This window comes from Pelophylax lessonae (genome assembly GCF_965119305.1).
Source record: "Pelophylax lessonae genome assembly, chromosome: 3".
NCBI classification, from domain to species: Eukaryota; Metazoa; Chordata; class Amphibia; order Anura; family Ranidae; genus Pelophylax; species Pelophylax lessonae.
Window position 1 is genome coordinate 60982499 of NC_138770.1, and position 20491 is coordinate 61002989.

A 20491-nucleotide genomic window follows, 5' to 3' on the forward strand; every position below is an offset into this window, starting at 1 on the left:
TTTCTTTATATTTTCCTTGTATGTGCTTATTTGCCTTTAGTAAAACAACCCCGATTTCTGCTGGTAATAAATGTTCTCCTATTGAGAACAACTCAGGGGGGTCGATTTACTAAACGCAAATAGACTGTGCACATTGCAAGTGCAGTTATTCCAGAGCTTAGTAAATGAGGAGAAGCTCTGCTTACATCCATCATCCAATCATGAGCAAGAAAAAAAAAAACATTTTTAAATTACTCTTACGTGTGATTGGGTATTCTTTGTCAAGTTAGTAAATTAGGTGAAGTTTCACTTTGCAAAGAATATCCAATCACATGCAAGAAAAATAAAAAGAACTGTGTTTTTGCATGCAAATGATTGGATGATGGAAGTCAGCAGAGCTTCTGCTCATTTACTAAGCTCTGTAGCAACTGCACTTTGCAAAGTGCACAGTCTATTTGCCTTTAGTAAACAAACATCATAGACTCTTCTGGAATTAAAAGACTTCATACTTCCTATTTTTTACAGGTACATTTCCACTTAAAGCACAAATAGTAAATTATTTAAAAAAACATGGGGTTGATTTAATAAAATTGGAGAGTGCAAAATCTGGTGCAACTGTATAGAAACCAATCAGCTTCCAGGTTTTTTGTCAAAACTTAACCACTTTACCACCGGAGGATTTTGCTGTCTTACGTCCAGGCCACTTTTTGCGATTCGGCACTGTGCGACTTTAACTGACAATTGCGCGGTCATGCAACGCCATACCCAAACGAAATTTACGTCCTTTTTTTCCCCACAAACAGAGCTTTCTTTTGGTGGTATTTGATCACCTCTGCGCTTTTCATTTTTTGCGATATTATTAAAAAAAGAGCGAACATTTTGCAAAAAAAATTGACATTTTCTACTTTGACAGTTAAAAAATATCCAATATATTTAATTTTTGGCATATATTTAGGCCAAAATGTATTTAGCTACATATCATTGACAAAAAAATTCTCAATGAGCGTATTTTTAACCGCTTTAAGACCGGAAGATTTTACCCCATTCCTGACCAGGCCATATTTTGTGATTTGGCACTGCGTTACTTTAACGGACAATTGCGCGGTCGTGCGATGCTGTACTCAAATTAAATTTATGTAATTTTTTTTCCCACAAACAGAGCTTTCTTTTGGTGGTATTTGATCACCTGTGCGAATTTTTTCTTTTTGCGCTATAAACAAAAAAAGAGCGACAATTTTAAAAAGAAAAAACAATATTTTTCAAAATTTTTTATATGAAATTCCCCCCCAAAAAAATGTAAAAATCAAAATTTTTTAACATTTTAGGCCAATTTGTTTTCTGCTACATATTTTTGGTAAAAAAAAATCGCAATAAGTGTATTTTGATTGATTTGCGTAAAAGTTATCGCAGCTACTAACTACGGGAAATTTATGTAATTTTTATTGTTTTTTTTTTTAAACTAGTAATGGCGGCGATCTGCAATTTTTTTTGCGGGACTGCGACATTGCGGCGGACAGATCGGACCCTTGACTGACATTTTTGAGACTTTTGGGGGTACCAGTGACATTACTACAGTTACGGTAAAAATGACACTGGCAGGGAAGGGGTTACCTTTTATTGGTGATCAAGGGGTTAATGTATGCCTGGTGCTTACTAACATGTGTGGGGGGAGGGGACTGTGTGACAAAGGCACAGATCGCATGTTCAGCTATGCTGAACCCTGCAATCTGACCCTGCCTGTCACTTAGGAGATCCGCCCGCTTTGTTTACACAAGCGGGCGGATCTCCACACTCGATCCCCGACGATCGGGGAAGAGCGGCGGTGATCACCGCCTCTCCTCCCCTGGTCCGACTCCCGTTGTGACTGAATACAGCGGGAGCGAGCCTCCCACAAGGGAAGGAGTCCAGCGACGTAGGTCTACGTCGCTGGACGATAACGAGCCACTGTGCCGCAGTACAGTCAAAGTGACCGGTCGGCAAGTGGTTAATGGAACACGCTGAAGTTAGAAGCTAATTTGCTATTGACCATGCACAGCTGCACCAGATTCAGCAATCTCCAGTTTTAGTAAATCCACCCCCCATGATTTATGAGCTTTTGCTCATTTGTCAGACTGTATCAAAAGTCAGAGCAGAGCTTTTATATGTTCTTAGAAATAAAGAAAAGCTTTTTAAAAGTAAACTGCATATTTTAGAGTGGCCTTTTATTGTGGGCAGCCTAAGGCACACCTGTGCAATAATCATGCGGTCTAATCAGCATCCTGATATGCCGCACCTGCGAGGTGGGTGGATTATCTCAGCAAAGGAGAAGTGCTCACTAACACAGATTTAGGGTCCTTCCACACGGGCGGTCCGTATGTCCGTTTTTCATCCTATCCGATTGCGGGTGATATGCGAACATAATGTATGTCAATGGGATTGCGGACGTTACGGATGATAAAACGGACATAATGTATGTCTATGGGATTGCGGATGGGATGACCATCCGCTGACATCCGATTTGCGTCCTTTCAGTTCCGTTTTTTGAGACGGAAGAGATCCCTATTTTTCTTCCGTTTGAAAAAATGGACCTGCCTGGTGTGTTCCTTGTTCTTCATGATACTCTCTGCGCTTTAAACGGACCTCTGAGACTATCACAGTGCAGGTGCATTTATACGGAGACTTGATTACACACAGGTGGATTCTATTTATCATCATTAGTCATTTAGGTCAACATTGGATCATTCAGAGATCCTCACTGAACTTCTGGAGAGAGTTTGCTGCACTGAAAGTAAAGGGGCTGAATAATTTTGCACGCCCAATTTTTCAGTTTTTTATTTAACAAAGTTTGAAATATCCAATAAATTTCGTTCCACTTCATGATTGTGTCCCAAACTTGTTGTTGATTCTTCACAAAAAATTACAGTTTTATATCTTTATGTTTGAAGCCTGAAATGTGGCAAAAGGTCGAAAAGTTCAAGGGGGCCGTATACTTTCACAATGCACTGTGTGTATATATATATATATATATATATGTGTGTATATATATATATATATACATATATATATATATGTATGTGTGTGTGTGTGTGTATGTATATATATGTATGTATATATATATATATATATATATATATATATATATATATATATATATATATATATATATATATATATATATATATATATTATTTATATATATATATTTTTTTTAAGAGATTTTGCTTACTTCCTGTTTTAGGGACCAGACAGGAAGTGATTGAAAATCTACCCAATGACTAGAAAAAGAAAAAGAAAAATCCCGAAAGTGGTTCTAACCCTTCTCCTCTCTGTCTAATACTGAAAAAAGTTTAATATCACCATAGGATGTTCAAGCAGCGCTTGATGTTGTTGGAGTCCTTAGAGCTTGAGCATCCTATGGTGATATTAATATTTTTTTTTTTGGTGGCAGCTCATTCAGTATTTTATTTGCGATTTGGCGCAGGGTGGAAATCACTTGTGATTATCTCCCGTGTGTTTCCCTTTGATTTGGTACTGAAAAAAGTTTGGTTGAACTTTTTTTCTTGAAGTCAGGATGTATTTGTGCAGTTTGCTTTTCATTTTTTTTTTTTTTATGACCCAATAAAATACATTGTTATGCACTTTTTATTATTATTAAAGGGATTCTTGGCTGTTTCCTATTTCTGTATGTTTACTGAGCGTTTTTTTTTTTTTTTTCCAGCAAGTCTTTGTCGCCACCCTCTGGTATTGACGGGTAATGCATTGGTTTGACAATCATTCTTACATTATTTATGTGTTTTGCAGGCCCTACAGTCCTGGAAGTGTTCAATACTCTTCTGAGGCAGCTGCGACTGAGCATCGACTATGAATTGACGGGCAGCTACGACTCTGCCATCAACATAGGCAGCAAGATTATCAAAGAGCATGAAGAAAGAATGTTCCAGGAGGCTGTCATCAAGACTATAGGTATGGGAGAATATGCGTCTTTTTTCCTAGATGCCTCTATCGCAACAGGATGCAATAGCCTGTAGTAAGTTGCCATAGAAATGAAAACACCCATTTGGGATCAGTATGCGGTGGAGCTCCTTGTACAGAGTCATTGAACTTTGTATGTGCGATAAATTTTTATTCATGTTGATGGTCAGAAAAAAATATAGCCAACTCATTTGAGGAGATCAAGGCATCTCCTACTACATCCTTCTACAGAGCTCTGGGGAATGTAGAAATCTGGGCACTGGAGCTGACACTAGGTTGGATGAAGGTGCTCCAGCATTGGCTTGGTTCCTCTTGGTGGCAAAGGGACCCCTCAACCATCTAGCACCACCCATATAGTGTGGATCGCCCAGCAACACATCAAAAGCTACAGTAATTTGTGGGCATAGCTTGTGCCCTGTGGCAATCGTGGGCCTTTGGCAAGGGCAGCATAGATGCCAAGCCTTTACAGTTTGTGGTCACTTCCTCTATTTTATTGTTGCCTTATTTAAAGAACTTCACATTCAGTCAGCAGGCTGAACCAATTTCCCAAACTTCTCCAACCACTTGCCTACCGCCCTATAGCAGTTTGACTGCTACAGGGCGGCTGCGCAGGATCACGTGTGTGTGTGTGTGTGTGTGTGTGTGTATGTATATATATATATATATATATATATATATATATATATATATATATACGTGATCCTGATTTTCTGGGTATCGGACTCTAATGTCACCCCATTAGATTGTAAGCTCTTCTGAGCAGGACCCTCTTATTGTATTGTATATGTCTCCCTCTAATATTGTAAAGCGCTGCGTAAATTGCTGGCGCTATAGAAATCCATCATAATAATAATGTGCGGCGCCGGAGGTTTACTCCTGCTGTGATTCTACACAGCGGGTCCCGCGGACACGATGTCCGCCGGCACCCGCTGATCGTTCAGTACACAGGCAGAATTGCGTTCTGTCACAGGGAAGGCACTGATCCTGTGTCTCTGCAAAGCAAGAGCATGGATCAATGCCTTTCCCTAGTAAAAGCACCTTCCCACACTGTTAGAAAACACAGGCTAGGCACACAGTTAACCCTTTGATGGCCCCTGATGTTAACCCCTTCCCTGCCAGTGTCATTAGTACAGTGACAGTGCATATTTTTAGCACTAATCGCTCTATTGGTGTCACTGGTCCCCAACAAGTGTCAAAAGTGTCAGTTAGTATCCCAATTGTCCGCCGCAATATCACAGTCCCGCTATAAGTCGCTGATCGCCACCATTACTAGTAAAACAATAAATAACAATATTCCATAGTTTGTAGACACTATAACTTTTGGGATTTTTTTTTTTTATACCAAAAATATGTAGCAGAATACATATTGGCCTAAATTGATGAAGACATTTGATTTTCTCATTTTTTTTATTGGATATATTTATAACAGAAAGTAAAAAAAAAAAATGTATTTTATTTTTTTCAAAATTGTTGCTATTTTTTTGTTTGTAGCGAAAAAAATAAAAACCCCAGAGGTGATCAAATACCTCCAAAATGAAGCTCTATTTGTGGTGAAAAAAGGACCTTCCTTTTAATTGGGTGCAGCATCACACGACTGCGCAGTTGTCAGTTAAAGTAACGCAGTGCAGTATCGCAAAAAATGGCCTGGTCATGAAGGGGGGTAAATCTTCCGGAGGGCAAGTGGCTAAACATTTGGTCATCTTCTTTCTGGGAAAGCTGAGGACAGCTCTTAACATGACTGCTGTCTGTAGCATTAACCACTTGCCGACTGCCGCACGACTATTTACGTCGGCAGTCAGCCCCTCACAGGCAAAGTGACGTAGATCTACGTCGCTAGCCTGTGAGGGTCTAGGGAGCGAGCGTGCGCCCCCGGAGGCGCGCTCCCGCGTGGTCACGGACCCCCCCGGAGCCCCCAGAGGCGCGCTCCCGGGTAGTCACGGACCTCCCCGCGCGTGTGACCGGCGGACCCGATGTCCGCCGGTCACTCGGGGATCGTCGCTGCAGAGGGAGAAAGGCAGGCGGCTAGTGTAAACAAGCCGCCTGTCATTCTCCCCTGTGTAGAAACAATGATCATACAGTTCTACTATGTAGGACCGTTGATCACTGTTCCTACAGCTCAAGTCACAGCCAATCACAGTTAGAATCACGCCCCTAGGGACACACTTAACCCCTCCCTCTCAAAAAAAGTTAACCCCTTCACTGCCAGTGTAATTTTACAGTAACAGTGCATATGTATAGCACTGATTACTGCAGTAATGTCACTGGTAACCCCAAAAGTGTCAAAAATGTCAGTCAAGGGTCCGATCTGTCCGCCGCAATGTCGCAGTACCGCAAAAAAAATTGCAGATCGCCGCCATTACGCGTTTAAAAGAAAACAACAAAAATGACAAAAATCTTTCCCTTTGTTAGTAAACGCGATAACTTTTGCGCAAACCAATCAAAATACGCTTTTTGCGATTTTTTTTTTTTACCAAACATATGTAGCAGAAAACAAATTGGCCGAAAATGTTAAAAAATTTTGATTTTTACATTTTTTTTTTGGGGGAATTTCATATAAAAAAATGTGAAAAATATTGTTATTTTTGCAAAATTGACGCTCTTTTTTTGTTTATAGCGCATGATCAAAAAATCGCACAGGTGATCAAATACCACCAAAAGAAAGCTCTGTTTGTGGGAAAAAAAGGACGTCAAATTAGTTTAGGCACAGCGTCACACGACCGTTAAAGTCACGCAGTGCCGAATCGCAAAATAGGCCCTGGTCAGGAAGGGGGTAAAATCTTCCGGGGCTTAAGTGGTTAAAGTGGATGTTTAGCCCTTTGCAGCAACCTTGATCTCATGACCATAGTGCATTTACTAAGCTGTTGCAATGAAGCCTGAAGAGCATTGCACCTGCAATCAGTGCGTTTCGGGTGCAATGCACGGTCTGTTGCAATGTTTTCTCCCAACCTTAGGTCTGTAGGGTGGTGGCTGAAAAAGGTGCTGCTGAACTACAGAGCGGTGAAGAAGTAGGGATTGCCGGTGTGTTCAGTATATGTCCTATCTGCAGCGGAGGGGATGGGACATGTAATCTTTGTTCATAAACAATTTCAAAATTTGATGACGTGGCTTTGAGGGCGGAAATGTGCACAGCCACACTAAATTCATATGAAAACATAGGAGTTGATTTACTAAAGGTCGAACCTCCAACCGAGCCTTTCTCAACCTTTTCACCCCAGAAGAACCCTGGAAATATGTCAGGACTCAGAGAAGCCCTGCTAAATTAGTTAATCTACATCTACAATCTAAATGAATTTATCTACAGCTCAGGGTATGTTTGCATGGTCATATATTTGGAGAAAGTTTGAATTAAAGGAAAAAAAGAGTGTGGCTTACACATAGGGGTGGATTTACTAAGGGCAAATAGACTGTTCACTCTGCAAGTGCAGTTTCTCCAGAGCTTAGTAAATGACCTCCCTCATCCAATCATTTGCAAGCAAAAATGCTGTTTTTTTTTAAATTTTCCTTGCATGTGATTGGGTATTCTTTGCAGAGTGAAGCTTTATCTTATTTACTAATCTCTGCAGCAACTGCTCTTTCAGACGTGCAAATGCACTTACAAAGTACACAGTCTATTTGCTTTTAGTAAATCCACCCCTAGTTGTTGCACCATGCTATTCAAGCAAGGAAGGGTAGGGGCGGCTTAGGTTTTGGTGATGGTAAATGTTAGGGGTATTGAATTAAAATTCATGGAGGTCAGATTAGTCAGAGGTCTGAATCGCATTTTTGTGCAATGACTCCGATTCTTTACTTTACAGGTGTGCAGGCAAGGCGACCCATTCATTGGTGTGAGCTGCTGTGCCTGCGTTTTCTGCTGCAAAAAAGTTCCTGGCACCTTTTTAAAAATGCAGCCGCATGGAAACCGCATGATTTCTGTGCAACACCTCATTTTGTGTGCAGATGCATGTCCCCCTTCATATCTTCCCCATCACAGCACTGCCCCTTTCACATCCCCCCTACAGCACTGTCCCCCTTTACGTCACGTCACCACCCCCTCACGCACACAGCACTATCCCCTTCACATATGACCCCACAGCACTGCCCCTTTCACATCCCCCTACAGCACTGTCCCCCTTTACGTCACCACCCCCTCACGCACACAGCACTATCCCCTTCACATATGACCCCACAGCACTTCCCCTTTCACATCCCCCCTACAGCACTGTTCCCCTTTACGTCACCACCCCCTCACGCACACAGCACTGTCCCCTTCACATATGACCCCACAGCATTGCCCCTTTCACATCCCCCCTACAGCACTGTCCTCCTTTACATCACCCCCCCCCCCACACACACACACACACAGCACTGTCCCCTTCACATATGACCCCAATGCATTGCGCCTTTCACATCCCCCCTACAGCACTGTCCCCATTTACGTCACCACCCCCTCACGCACACAGCACTGTCCCCTTCACATATGACCCCACAGCACTTCCCCTTTCACATCCCCCCTACAGCACTGTCCCCCTTTACGTCACGACCCCCTCACGCACACAGCACTGTCCCCTTCACATATGACCCCACAGCACTTCCCCTTTCACATCCCCCCTACAGCACTGTTCCCCTTTACGTCACCACCCCCTCACACACACAGCACTGTCCCCTTCACATATGACCCCACAGCATTGCCCCTTTCACATCCCCCCTACAGCACTGTCCTCCTTTACATCACCCCCCCCCCCACACACACACACACAGCACTGTCCTCCTTTACATCACCCCCCCCCCCCCACACACACACAGCACTGTCCTCCTTTACATCACCCCCCCCCCCCCCCACACACACACACAGCACTGTCCCCCTTCACATATCACCCCCACAGCAGTGCCCCTTTCACACCCCTCCATAGCACTGTCCCCCTTTACATCACCCCCCCCCCCCCAACGCACACACACAGACCGCATTGCCCCTTCTTATATCCCCCCCCCCATAGCACATAGCACTGTCCTCCTTCACAAAGCACTGCCCCTTTCTCACCCCTCCACAGCACTGTCCCCCATTACATCACCCTCCCCCCACCCCACACACACTCACACACAGCACTTCCCCCTTCTCATACCCCCCCCCCCCCCTCCCAAGCACTGCTTCTTTCAAATCCCACTCACAGCACTGTCTCCTTCACATATCACCCCCGCAGCACTGCCCCTTTCATCCCCTCCCCCGCAGCACTGTCTCCCTTTACTTCACTTCCCCAACACACGCACAGCACTGCCCTCTTCACGTATCCCCCCCAAAGCACTGCCCCATTCACATCCCCCCACAGTACTGCTCCCTTTTACATGACCCCCACACACAGCACTGCCCCCCTGTACATGACCCCCACACACAGCACTGCCCCCCTGTACATGACCCCCAACACACACAGCACACCCCTGAACTCTTCACGCTGTACACCGCACAAACCTGAACCCTGCACTCTGTACTGAGTGCACTGCAAATACAACCAACCCTTTTGGTGGACCCATACTGCTGAAGCAGCCCACAATGAAATTGAGTTTGACACCCCTGGCTTATATGTACCTGTTTAAGTGGAGCTCTTTAACCCTACAGTCTTACATAGGTTAACAATTAAAGATTTAATGAAATTCCTTTTTTTTAGAGCTCAAATGTTGAAAAAAAATACATAAAATCAATTAGTAAATATTTGAAAAATATCATTTACTACTGGTATATAATATTTTTATTTCAAGAGTGGTCTCTTACAGAGTTTGTCATCCTCTTACGCCATGGGTGCTCAACCTGTGGCCCTCCAGCTGTTGAGGAACTACAAGTCCCATAATGCATTGCAAGGCTAACACTTACAAGCATGATTGCCAAAGGCAGTTCTGAAACAGCTGGAGGGCCACAGGTTGAGCACCTATGCCTTACACAATACTACCATAAATGTCAAGCAGAGGGCAGCACAGTGCAAATACAAACGCCACACTGTGTTCTCTATAAAAGAAAAAAGGTTAATGGATTATAACCTTTAGTTTAACCACTTTCCGTCCGCCGCACGCAGATTTACTGCGGCAGGGCGGCTCGGCTGCGCATAATCACGTAGATCTACGCGATTTTGTGCACGCAGTTTTGGTGGCATGCGCGCGCCGTGGGGGCCGCGCTCCCGCTGTGATTAGACACAGCGGGAGGCAGACTGCGGGAAGAATGGGGTTGATCGCTGCCGGCCTCCCGCAATCTTTGGCTAGAAGGACAGAAGAGCCGCCTGCCTATGTAAACAAAGCAGGCGGCTTTTCTGTCAGATAGGCGGGAAAGATTGTGTGATTCAAGCTGAATCACCAATCTCTCTGCCTCGTTCCAACCCATCCCCCCGCACAATCAGTAAGCACTATTAGGCATACACTTAACCCCTTTGATCACCCCCAGTGTTAACCCCTTCCGTGCCAGTGTCATTTATACAGTAGCAGTGCATATTATTTAGCACTGATTACTGTATTAATGTCACTGGTCCCCAAGAAGTGTCAAAAAGGTCAGTAAGGGGCCCGATCTGTCCGCCGCAATGTCGCAGTCCCGCTAAAAATCGCTGATTGCCACCATTACTAGTAAAAAAATAAAAATAAATAAAAAGTCCAAAAATCTATCCCGTAGTTTTTAAACGCTATAACTTTTGAGCAAACCAATTAAAATACGATTTTTGGGATTTTTTTTTTTACCAAAAATATGTAGCAGAATACAAATTGGCCTAAACTGATAAAAAAAAAATATTTTTAAATTTTTTTTATTCTGAATAATTTAAATTTTCAAAATAGTCGCTCTTTTTTTTTTTTTTTGTTTATAGCACAAAATCTAAAAAACGCACAGGTGATCAAATACCACCAAAAGAAAGCTCTATTTGTGGGAAAAAAAGACATCAACTGTATTTGGGTACAGCGTCGCATGACCTTGCAGTTGTTAGTTAAAGCAATGTAGTGCTGAATGGCAAAAAATGGCCTGGTCATTAAGGGGGGTAAAACCTTCCAGAGCTGGAGTTGTTAAAAAAAAAAAGTTTTAAAAAAAGTCCTTAATGGGCTTAAAAATATTCAGAATGCAAACTGACGTTTTCCTCTGTGGTCATATTGTCAAATAATGGACTATTGCTTTTAAGAAGACGGATTGCTCACATTCCAGGACTACATTTTAGCCACAATCTAACCTCTTGTCATCAATAGACCTGACTGGACACAGATTGGCAAAGCAAACTGTATTTTTGTATGTGTATGTGACATAGTAGGCCAGCATTGTTTGTAAGTCATGTGTTCTTTTTTAGGTTCATTTGCCAGTACTCTGCCCACTTACCAAAGGTCAGAGGTCATGCTGTTTATCATGGGAAAAGTGCCACTTCCTTCAGTGCATCATAGTATGGAACCTGGAAGAGCAGGGTGAGACCCGAGTCCGACTTTACTCTACTTTCTAAATGTGTATGTCCAAAAGCATACTAGAACATAAACTGATTTCTGACCAATAGGGTCCTTATTGCGTGTGGTAGGCAAATTACAAAGTGTAGGTGGCCTCAGGTGTGGCCCCTGAGAAATCCAAAGTGAGGTGCATAATATTCAGTAATGACAGAAGACTGTCAGAGACTTTAGACATACTAGATGAGATGACCAGAGACTGCAGACATGCAGCAGGGGTGATTGGAAACTGAAGACACACTACAGGAAATAGCAAGAGACTGGGGACATGCTACATGAGACTGCTACAGATCATTCTCATTATAGCCTTTTTACAATGGAATGCTTCCACTACTGACTGCTGGGGTTTGAAAAAGGCCACACAGAAAGTACCAAAGGGCCGCACGTAGCCATCAAGCAGCAAGTTAGGTGCTAGGAGTCTTCATCTAGGTGGGTCAACTGCAGACATAATACAAGAGACGATCAGATACTGCAGACATGGTACAAGGGATGTTCAGGTGCTGCACACAGGTTACAGGAGATGGACAGAGATTGTAAACATAATACAGGAGATGGTCAGAGACTGCAGACATGATACAGGAGATGGTCAGAGACTGCAGACATGGTACAAGGGATAGTCAGAGACTGCAGACATGATACAGGAGATGGTCAGAGACTGCAGACATGATACAGGAGATGATCAGAGACGGCAGACATACTACAGGAGACAATCAGAGACTGCAGACATGATAGAAGAGATGATCAGAGAAAGCAGACATAATACAAGATATAGTCAGAGACTGCAGACATGATACAAGAGATAGTCAGAGACTGCAGACATGACACAAGAGATGGTCAGAGACTGCAGACATACTACAGGAGATGGTCACAGACTGCAGACATACTACAGGAGACGGTCAGAGACTGCAGACATACTACAGGAGACGGTCAGAGACTGCAGACATGATACAGGAGATCGTCAGAGACTGCAGGCATTGATACAGGAGACGGTCAGAGACTGCAGACATGATACAGGAGATGGTCAGAGACTGCAGACATACTACAGGAGACGGTCAGAGACTGCAGGCATGATACAGGAGACAGTCAGAGACTGCAGACATAATACAGGAGATCGTCAGAGACTGCAGGCATGATACAGGAGACGGTCAGAGACTGCAGACATGATACAGCAGATGGTCAGAGACTGCAGACATGATACAGGAGATGGTCAGAGACTGCAGACATGATACAGGAGATGGTCAGAGACTGCAGACATGTTACAGGAGATGGTCAGAGACTGCAGACATGTTACAAGAGATGGTCAGAGACTGCAGACATGTTACAGGAGATGGTCAGAGACTGCAGACATGATACAAGAGATGGTCAGAGATTGCAGACATGCTATAGAAGTCGTTGGGGACATGCTTTGGAAGAAGACTGTAGATGCATTTCATGAGACTGCTAGAGATCACTCCTATTACAGCCACTTTACCAATCAATGCTTCCACATATGTGTTCTATACAGCCCTCTTAAACTTCACACATGACACATTTGATATTTCTGTCAGCAAGATTCATAATAAAGGATCAGAGATAAAACCAGCACATAGGAGAATAGGGATAGACAAGACAGAAAAGGTTAGAATAGTGTGACTACAAGGCTCTGACATGACAACGCACAGCCCTTCTTTTACCAAGATGGCCGCCTCCACAAGGACACATAATGCAGATCATGGCATGGAAAGTTAGTAATGGGGAAAGATCAGCTGGTGGGAAAGTACGGGTAATATTGGTGTCTTTTTTTAGCAAAAAAGTTCAGTTTTTCTTTGGTGTAAAAATCCCAATTATATAAGACATTTTTTTTTCCCCACAGAGAGAACAGAAATCGTCTCATCCAGGTCATGCTTCTGAAGTCACTTCTTCAGGTATTCCTCATAGGTTACATTGATGGATAGATGTATGTATTATTTTGAACACGTTTTGTAGATGAACTGTTTATCAGCCTATCACAGCAGTTGATTAAGGCCCTGTGTACATTCATGCATAGCAGATGCATTTCAGTAATGGCTCACTTGCTGTCTCTTTGATAAAACTGTTTAAAAAAAAATCATATTTATAAAAGACAGTGATGAGCTTTAGAAATGTGCTTAGTACTTTACTTTCTTTAGGACTCTGAAGCAAGTGAAGTCCCATTGAATTAAAGCGGAAATAAAGCCATCAATGTATCGGTTTCCCAAAACGTCATGTGATGTCATGCGTGATAACTGTCAAGGTTGCTTGTACTCTCAACCAAACTGTCAAGCCATTAAATAGCGGTTGTCATAACTGATCACATGTGTGGCACTATGGCAATTGTAACTCAAACAGAGATTAAAATAGCAGCTTCCTTGGATGTAAAGGATAGGAGTGTTTTGTTACACTTTAGTTCGTTGGAAAGTGAAATCATTAAATGGTTTCTTATGTCTTAGTGACAGCCCCAGAACTGGGAGTGTGCATCTAGTAGTTCATACCTTCAGCATAGATTAACGCGCTTATGGCTCGGGGAATTGTGACCTAGAACAGGGCTCAAAATTTCAAGTCCTGAGCTACTAGGCATGCCTTAAGAGTTACTCGCCACCTGTTGCCCCACCCAACCCCTACCCTGCCCCGCCCCTAATTCTGCCCCTAAACACGTCCTTGTAAATGACCTCATGAAATTACACTGTTAAATGTTTTATGCAGAATTAAGTTACAAAAATAAATATCAACAACAACTTTATCAGTGCCCATCAGTGCAGCCTATCAGTGCCCGTTAATGCAGCCTATCAGTGCAGCTTATCATTGCCCACCAGTGCAGCATATCAGTGCAGCTTATCAGTGTCGCCCCATCAGTGCCCATCAGTGCAGCCTCATCAATGCAGCTCATTAGTGCCTATCAATGCAGCCTATCAATGCCCATCAATGCAGCCTCATAAGTGCCCATCAATGCAGCCTATCAGTGCCCATCAATGCAGCCTATCAATGCCCATCAATGCAGCCTCATAAGTGCCCATCAATGCAGCCTATCAGTGCCTATCAATGCAGCCTATCAATGCCCATCAATGCAGCCTATCAGTGCCCATCATTGCAGCCTATCACTGCATGAGGATCACAGGGAGGATTCAGGAGGAGAGTCGGCTGGATCACTCAGAGTGGGATCTCCCACTGTGACACAGCTTGAATTTGAAATGCCGTTCGCTGTCAAAGTCCCGCCTCCTGGACCGGCTCTCAAGATAGACATCACATTACTTCAATTTCCCAGTACTAACAGTGTACTGTCTATCATAGTAGCTGGTCCAGGAGGTAGGACTTTGTTTGACAGCGGCTGTCACAGCAGGAGATCCCTGCCCTTTGTGACCCGGCCAGCTCTCCTCTTCTTCTCCTCTCCCTACCCCACAGTTTCTGGCCGATAGTTGGGAGGAGAATCGGCGCCCCCCCCCATGCAGCCTCACCTTGTTTCCACTCGACAAATGCGAGCGGGCGAGTGGAAATTTCTGGGGGCTGCCCTAGAACATTAATTTACAAATGCCAACCAGCTAAAATAAACACAACATAAAGAACATTAGCTGAAAGACATTTTTATACTATGTCACACTACTTTATTCTTCAGAGCAATATACTTACCCTCATTTCCAATACGGAGATCTTTACTTAGTGGTTTTGTCCAGCGCTGCACCATGTTTGCAACAAAAAAGTTGTGGATAAGCCCCGCACCTACTGCGCATATGTTCAGTGTTCTCATTCCTTCCTGTGGTGGGAGCTGTACTCCACTGGATGGCTGTGGGCCACCATGAGCATGAACCAGCCACAGGAACAAATGGATGGCTGGGGGCCTCCATGAGCAGGAACCAGCCACAAGAACAAATAGATGGCTGGGGGCCACCATGAGCATGAACCAGCCTCAAGAACAAATGGATGGCTGGGGGCCACCATGAGCATGAACCAGCCACAAGAACAAATGGATGGCTGGTGGCCACCATGAGCATGAACCAGCCACAGGAACAAATAGATGGCTGGGGGCCACCATGAGCATGAACCAGCCACAAGAACAAATGGATGGCTGGGGGCCACCATGAGCATGAACCAGCCACAGGAACAAATGGATGGCTGGGGGCCACCATGAGCATGAACCAGCCACAGGAACAAATGGATGGCTGGGGGCCACCATGAGCATGAACCAGCCACAGAAACAAATGGATGGCTGGGGGCCACCATGAGCATGAACCAGCCACAAGAACAAATAGATGGCTGGGGGCCACCATGAGCATGAACCAGCCACAGGAACAAATGGATGGCTGGGGGCCACCATGAGCATGAACCAGCCACAGGAACAAATGGATGGCTGGGGGCCACCATGAGCATGAATCAGCCACAGGAACAAATAGATGGCTGGGGGCCACCATGAGCATGAACCAGCCACAAGAACAAATGGATGGCTGGGGGCCACCATGAGCATGAACCAGCCACAAGAACAAATAGATGGCTGGGGGCCACCATGAGCATGAACCAGCCACAGGAACAAATGGATGGCTGGGGGCCACCATGAGCATGAACCAGCCACAGGAACAAATGGATGGCTGGGGGCCACCATTGTGCATGAACCAGCCACAGGAACAAATAGATGGCTGGGGGCCACCATGAGCATGAACCAGCCACAGGAACAAATAGATGGCTGGGGGCCACCATGAGCATGAACCAGCCACAGGAACAAATGGATGGCTGGGGGCCACCATGAGCATGAACCAGCCACAGGAACAAATGGATGGCTGGGGGCCACCATGAGCATGAACCAGCCACAGGAACAAATAGATGGCTGGGGGCCACCATGAGCATGAACCAGCCACAGGAACAAATGCATAGGCATGTGGCCCAGCTGGGAGTTTTATTCTGGCAAAGACCAAACGGCTAAGATCCCTTAAGCGGGGCTGATGGTAAGTTTATTTCTCTGAGGGTTACACTGAGGGGGTAAAGCTTTAACTGACAACTTTCCCTAAAAGTGAAATTGTCCTTTAAGGCAAATAAAGTAATTCCAAAAAGTATTATATAAAACAATAAATCATGTTTCAGACTACTGTTGCTAGTTTTGAAAGAGATCTTTTCTGATCCGTATCCTACAGATTGCTGCCATTTGTATGTTAGTTTTAAGTTAATTGTTTTGTCTATTTCTGACATTGAAAGGTGTCCCTGGGCTTCCAGTGTAATAATATGCTGACCGCGTTACCCAGCTCTTTCCTTGACCCACTGCTCTCCTCCGCCTTGATGGAAGATGCTGAGCTCCGACTGTTTGTACTGGAAATTCTCGTCTCGTTGATAGACCGCCGTGGGAACAGGCGCAAGTTTTCCACCATCAGGTACCACGATATGTTACTGAATGCTATGATGAAGGTACCCAGATAGGCAGATTTTCACGCCTGTCCCTTTCTCTAACCACTATGATGCCCTAAAGGATAGGTTCACTTTTTAGAAAAAAAGTAATAAATGCACATTTTTTTGCACGTAAACAAAATGTGCATTTATTTTTTATTTTTTTGGAGCCTGTAAAGATCACTGGTGCCATGCAGGTTTCCAGCAGATCTGTCAGTGAATCTGCTTCCCCGTACATCCTGCAGGGCTGGCCCTACCATGGGTCCCGCTGGGTCCATCGGACCCAGGCAGCACTTGGAGTGGGGCAGCAAATTTACTCCCAAGATTTTTTTTTACCAGCAGTTTTGTGTCATTAGTTTGTGGCACGTTATGGGCAGCATTTCCCCATCTCATACTGCCTCCCGTTGTGCAAACTGATGAGTATGAGGAGGCGGAGCATCTCCTCCGGGGAACGTCCCTCATGTAATCATGGTGTGCGCAATGACGTCAGACATCAGCGCACTCCATCTCACGCAGGGCAGGCTTGATCTTCTGGGGCGGTGGGCGCAGCAGACACAGAAGTGACAGGAGGGCTGAGGACAGACAGCGGGTGTTTGGTGGACCGGTCAGGTGGTGAGTTATGGAAGATAACAGTATATATAATATTTTCAAAATTTTATATGTATATAAGATAATGGATGGAGGGGCCTTTTGTTGGGCGTGATTTTTTTTGTGGGTGGGGGCAGCATTTTAATTTTTGGACCCAGGCAGCACAATCTCTTGGGCCGTTCTTGACATCCTGTATGGACAAGCAGATGCAGCCTGTCAGGAAGCATTAATGAACTACCATGGCGCTCCACAGCGCCGTGGTAGTTTATTGAAAACTACATGCTGACAGCCGCAAAGGTCGCCGGACCTTGTCGTTTTCAAAGCACAAAGCCCTGTCAATCAGTGATGCCGCCGGGCGAGGGCGGAGCCCCGCTCAGTTACATTTTTTTGTAATTGTGACAGCTAACAGGGAGGGAGAAGAACCCTACTAGTTGTCACAGCAGGGAACAGGGAGGTGCGGGCGGGGGGCGGTCTGTTCATAATATGTTACATATTACGCCCTGAATATAGGTGTAACATGTTTTGAAAGGTGAACTTATCCTTTAAATAAGCTTTAAGTACAGATATCCTTTAAAGAGCCCCCCCCCTCCCATCCCCAGCACCCCCCTAAACCTTTTGCTTGCCTTTCCCCACTCCCCTGTGATCTTTTTTTGCTATGTAGTCCAATGGACTTGCCACAGCCACTGCTGCATTTATTCCTAAAAAGAAACCAACTATTATGGGACAGTTGGGCAAATTCAAAAATCAAAATGTTCATTCTTAAATTTTTTTAAATGAAAAGCAGACTTAAAGATTAAAGGTTGTCTATATCTATCAGTAACATAGACCTTTTAGTTGTAGTATGCATTTCTACTAAAGCACCAGTCTGAGCAGCAATGAAAAATTAAAGTGGTTCATTCCCTGCATTAGGTAAAAAACGTTTTACAGTTTGCTGTCCTCCGCCACCTCCCTAAATACGTATCCCCAATCGATCCAGCGCTGTGCACGACTCTCCTCTCTTCACACGGCGACTCTTGGAGGAGGTAACAGGAGGCAGTGGCATCCTCACTGTGTGTATCTGTGGAGTGCGGCTCTATAGACACACACAGTTCGGGAGCAACCATGCACATGTGCCACCATAGCAAGCGGCTTGCTATGGGAGCACACGGAAAAGAGGAGGAACCAAGATTGCCAGCGGGAGACCCCAGAAGATGAGGATCGGGGCCACTCTGTGCAACACCATGATTACCCAGATGCCCCGACTGACAGCTGGCTCAGCCTCTCAGCATGCCGCTGGGAGACTGAGCCACACTCTCCAGCCTCCTCCTCAGCCCAGCGCTCAAGTGATCGCTGGAGGGGCAGAGAAGAGAGCCAGTGACTGTCACCAGCTCTCTGCTTACTGAAGACCAAGAACTGAGTGATGAGCGGTCTTTGATCGCTCAGTTCTAGAGGTGACAGGGAACAGATGCAGAATCCACCTATGTGAGTATGTATGTTTGTTTTGCTTAAATCCCATACTTCTCTTTAAATGCCGTGGATTCTGACATATTTGATCATTAAAAAGCCTCTCTAGTCCAAGTTCCATCCTCATTGCAGAACTTTTGTAAAATGATTTGACGCAGGCAAGGGCAGTGAAACAGGGGGAAATTCTAAATGAAATCCTGAATGAAAAGCAATGGCTGTGCTGATGATTATAGTTGGGCCATGAATTGCACATGGGATAGGATTGTAAAAGGTGATTATTGAACACTCTCCAGTCCCACTTAAACTGCCCATTACCTATCCAGAGAATATGATGTTTCCTTCAGGGAAGGAACATCTGACCCTGCTTCCATTCTCATTCTAGTATAGTTCCAGATATCTCTGTCTATTAGAATGCCCAGAGAATACCAGTGAGTTCTTCAGGGAAGAGACAACTGACTCTGCTTCCATTGTGATTCTAGTACAGTCCCGGATATCTCTGTCCTGAAACTGAAGGTGGATAAGTGTTCCAGGCCGGATACATTGTTCATGAAGAAGGTACCTTTGTTTTTAAATAATGTCCATTATTATTAAAACCCTTGGCGCCAAGCGCCTCCTGGCCCTTTAAGATTTCTAAAAGCTGGGAGGCAGAGGCGGGCATTTGGGTCTTGTGACCGCTGTGGTTGGCTGTCACAACGGTCACATGAGCTGAAAGGTCTCGATCGCAGTATGAATCGGGGGCTTACTGATCCCCGTTGGCTACCATGCTGAGAGCGTACACAGAGCCTGCTCTCAGCATGGCAAATAGTTTACACAGGCCCGCATATTTTGCGGCCGCTATGCATTAAGATCTACCTGCCGAGAGGCTGCACATATGCGTACTGTCGGCGCCAATGAGTTACCACATTTATAACGAAAGTTAAACTTTTTTTACTCAGATAATTTCTCTTTCGTTCATTGATGGACACAGCTCCTGCTATTCATAACCATTGGGTTATACTGCCCCCTACAGGAGTAGGACACTAGGCAGAAAATAATTCTGGCTACACTTATGGGCAGTCCCAGGGGGTATACTCCCTCTCTCTGCTATAGCCACTCAAATTTTTTCTGCCTAGTCAGGAGTAAGGACCTATTTTTTTGCTGGGATCTTTGGTCCTGGTGACATTTTTTAGATAGAATTTTTTTTTCTCCTGCGAGATCTACAATCAACTGGCGTACTGGGTGATGGGCTTAATAATCTAGATCCAGTGGTCACTCCAGTCTGGCCAGTGAGTGCGTGCAGACCTCAGCTCTGCGCTAGGTCGGCCGCGACATAGCCCCACTGGACGGGGGCTGGCCTGCGCGTTAAATACCTCACGAGGTCGCATATGAGTCACAGCGTTCCTCCTGGCCAACAGCCCCCATTTCAATGGAGAGAGGTTCTAGAGCGGTGCCTGTCTGGTTCCTGGTATGGTGAGTATCTGTCCCCCCTCTTCCCCAGGAGGGTTTTGGGGTGGTCGTGGGCTCCTCCATGGGATGGTCGTTGGACCCCCGGGTTTCCCGCCTTCCCGAAAGGCCCCCCCCCCCCCCTCTTGCCAAATTCCTCATCCTGCCCCCCTCCATGCTGGGGCTATTTATGTGGTCTGGCCAGCTTCCTGGGATGGGGGGCAGGGCACTAACTGACGATAGGGGCCGGGGGGGGGTGTGCTGCCGGCAACCTGACGATTGAATGTGTGGAGGGGTGGTTGTACCTGGTGGAGGGGGG

At 45.0% G+C, this 20491-nt stretch overlaps 1 protein-coding gene across 1 annotated transcript in view; it reads left to right on the forward strand.

Moving 5' to 3' along the window:
• The window catches only part of EFR3B (EFR3 homolog B), a 340255-nt gene that overhangs the window by 252225 nt on the left and 67539 nt on the right, over positions 1–20491 (forward strand). The window contains exons 10-14 of the mRNA XM_082251134.1: positions 3760–3921; positions 11214–11325; positions 13211–13262; positions 16534–16706; positions 19230–19305. Coding sequence (XP_082107260.1) covers positions 3760–3921; positions 11214–11325; positions 13211–13262; positions 16534–16706; positions 19230–19305 — 575 coding nt within the window. The remainder of the gene's footprint in view (positions 1–3759; positions 3922–11213; positions 11326–13210; positions 13263–16533; positions 16707–19229; positions 19306–20491) is intronic.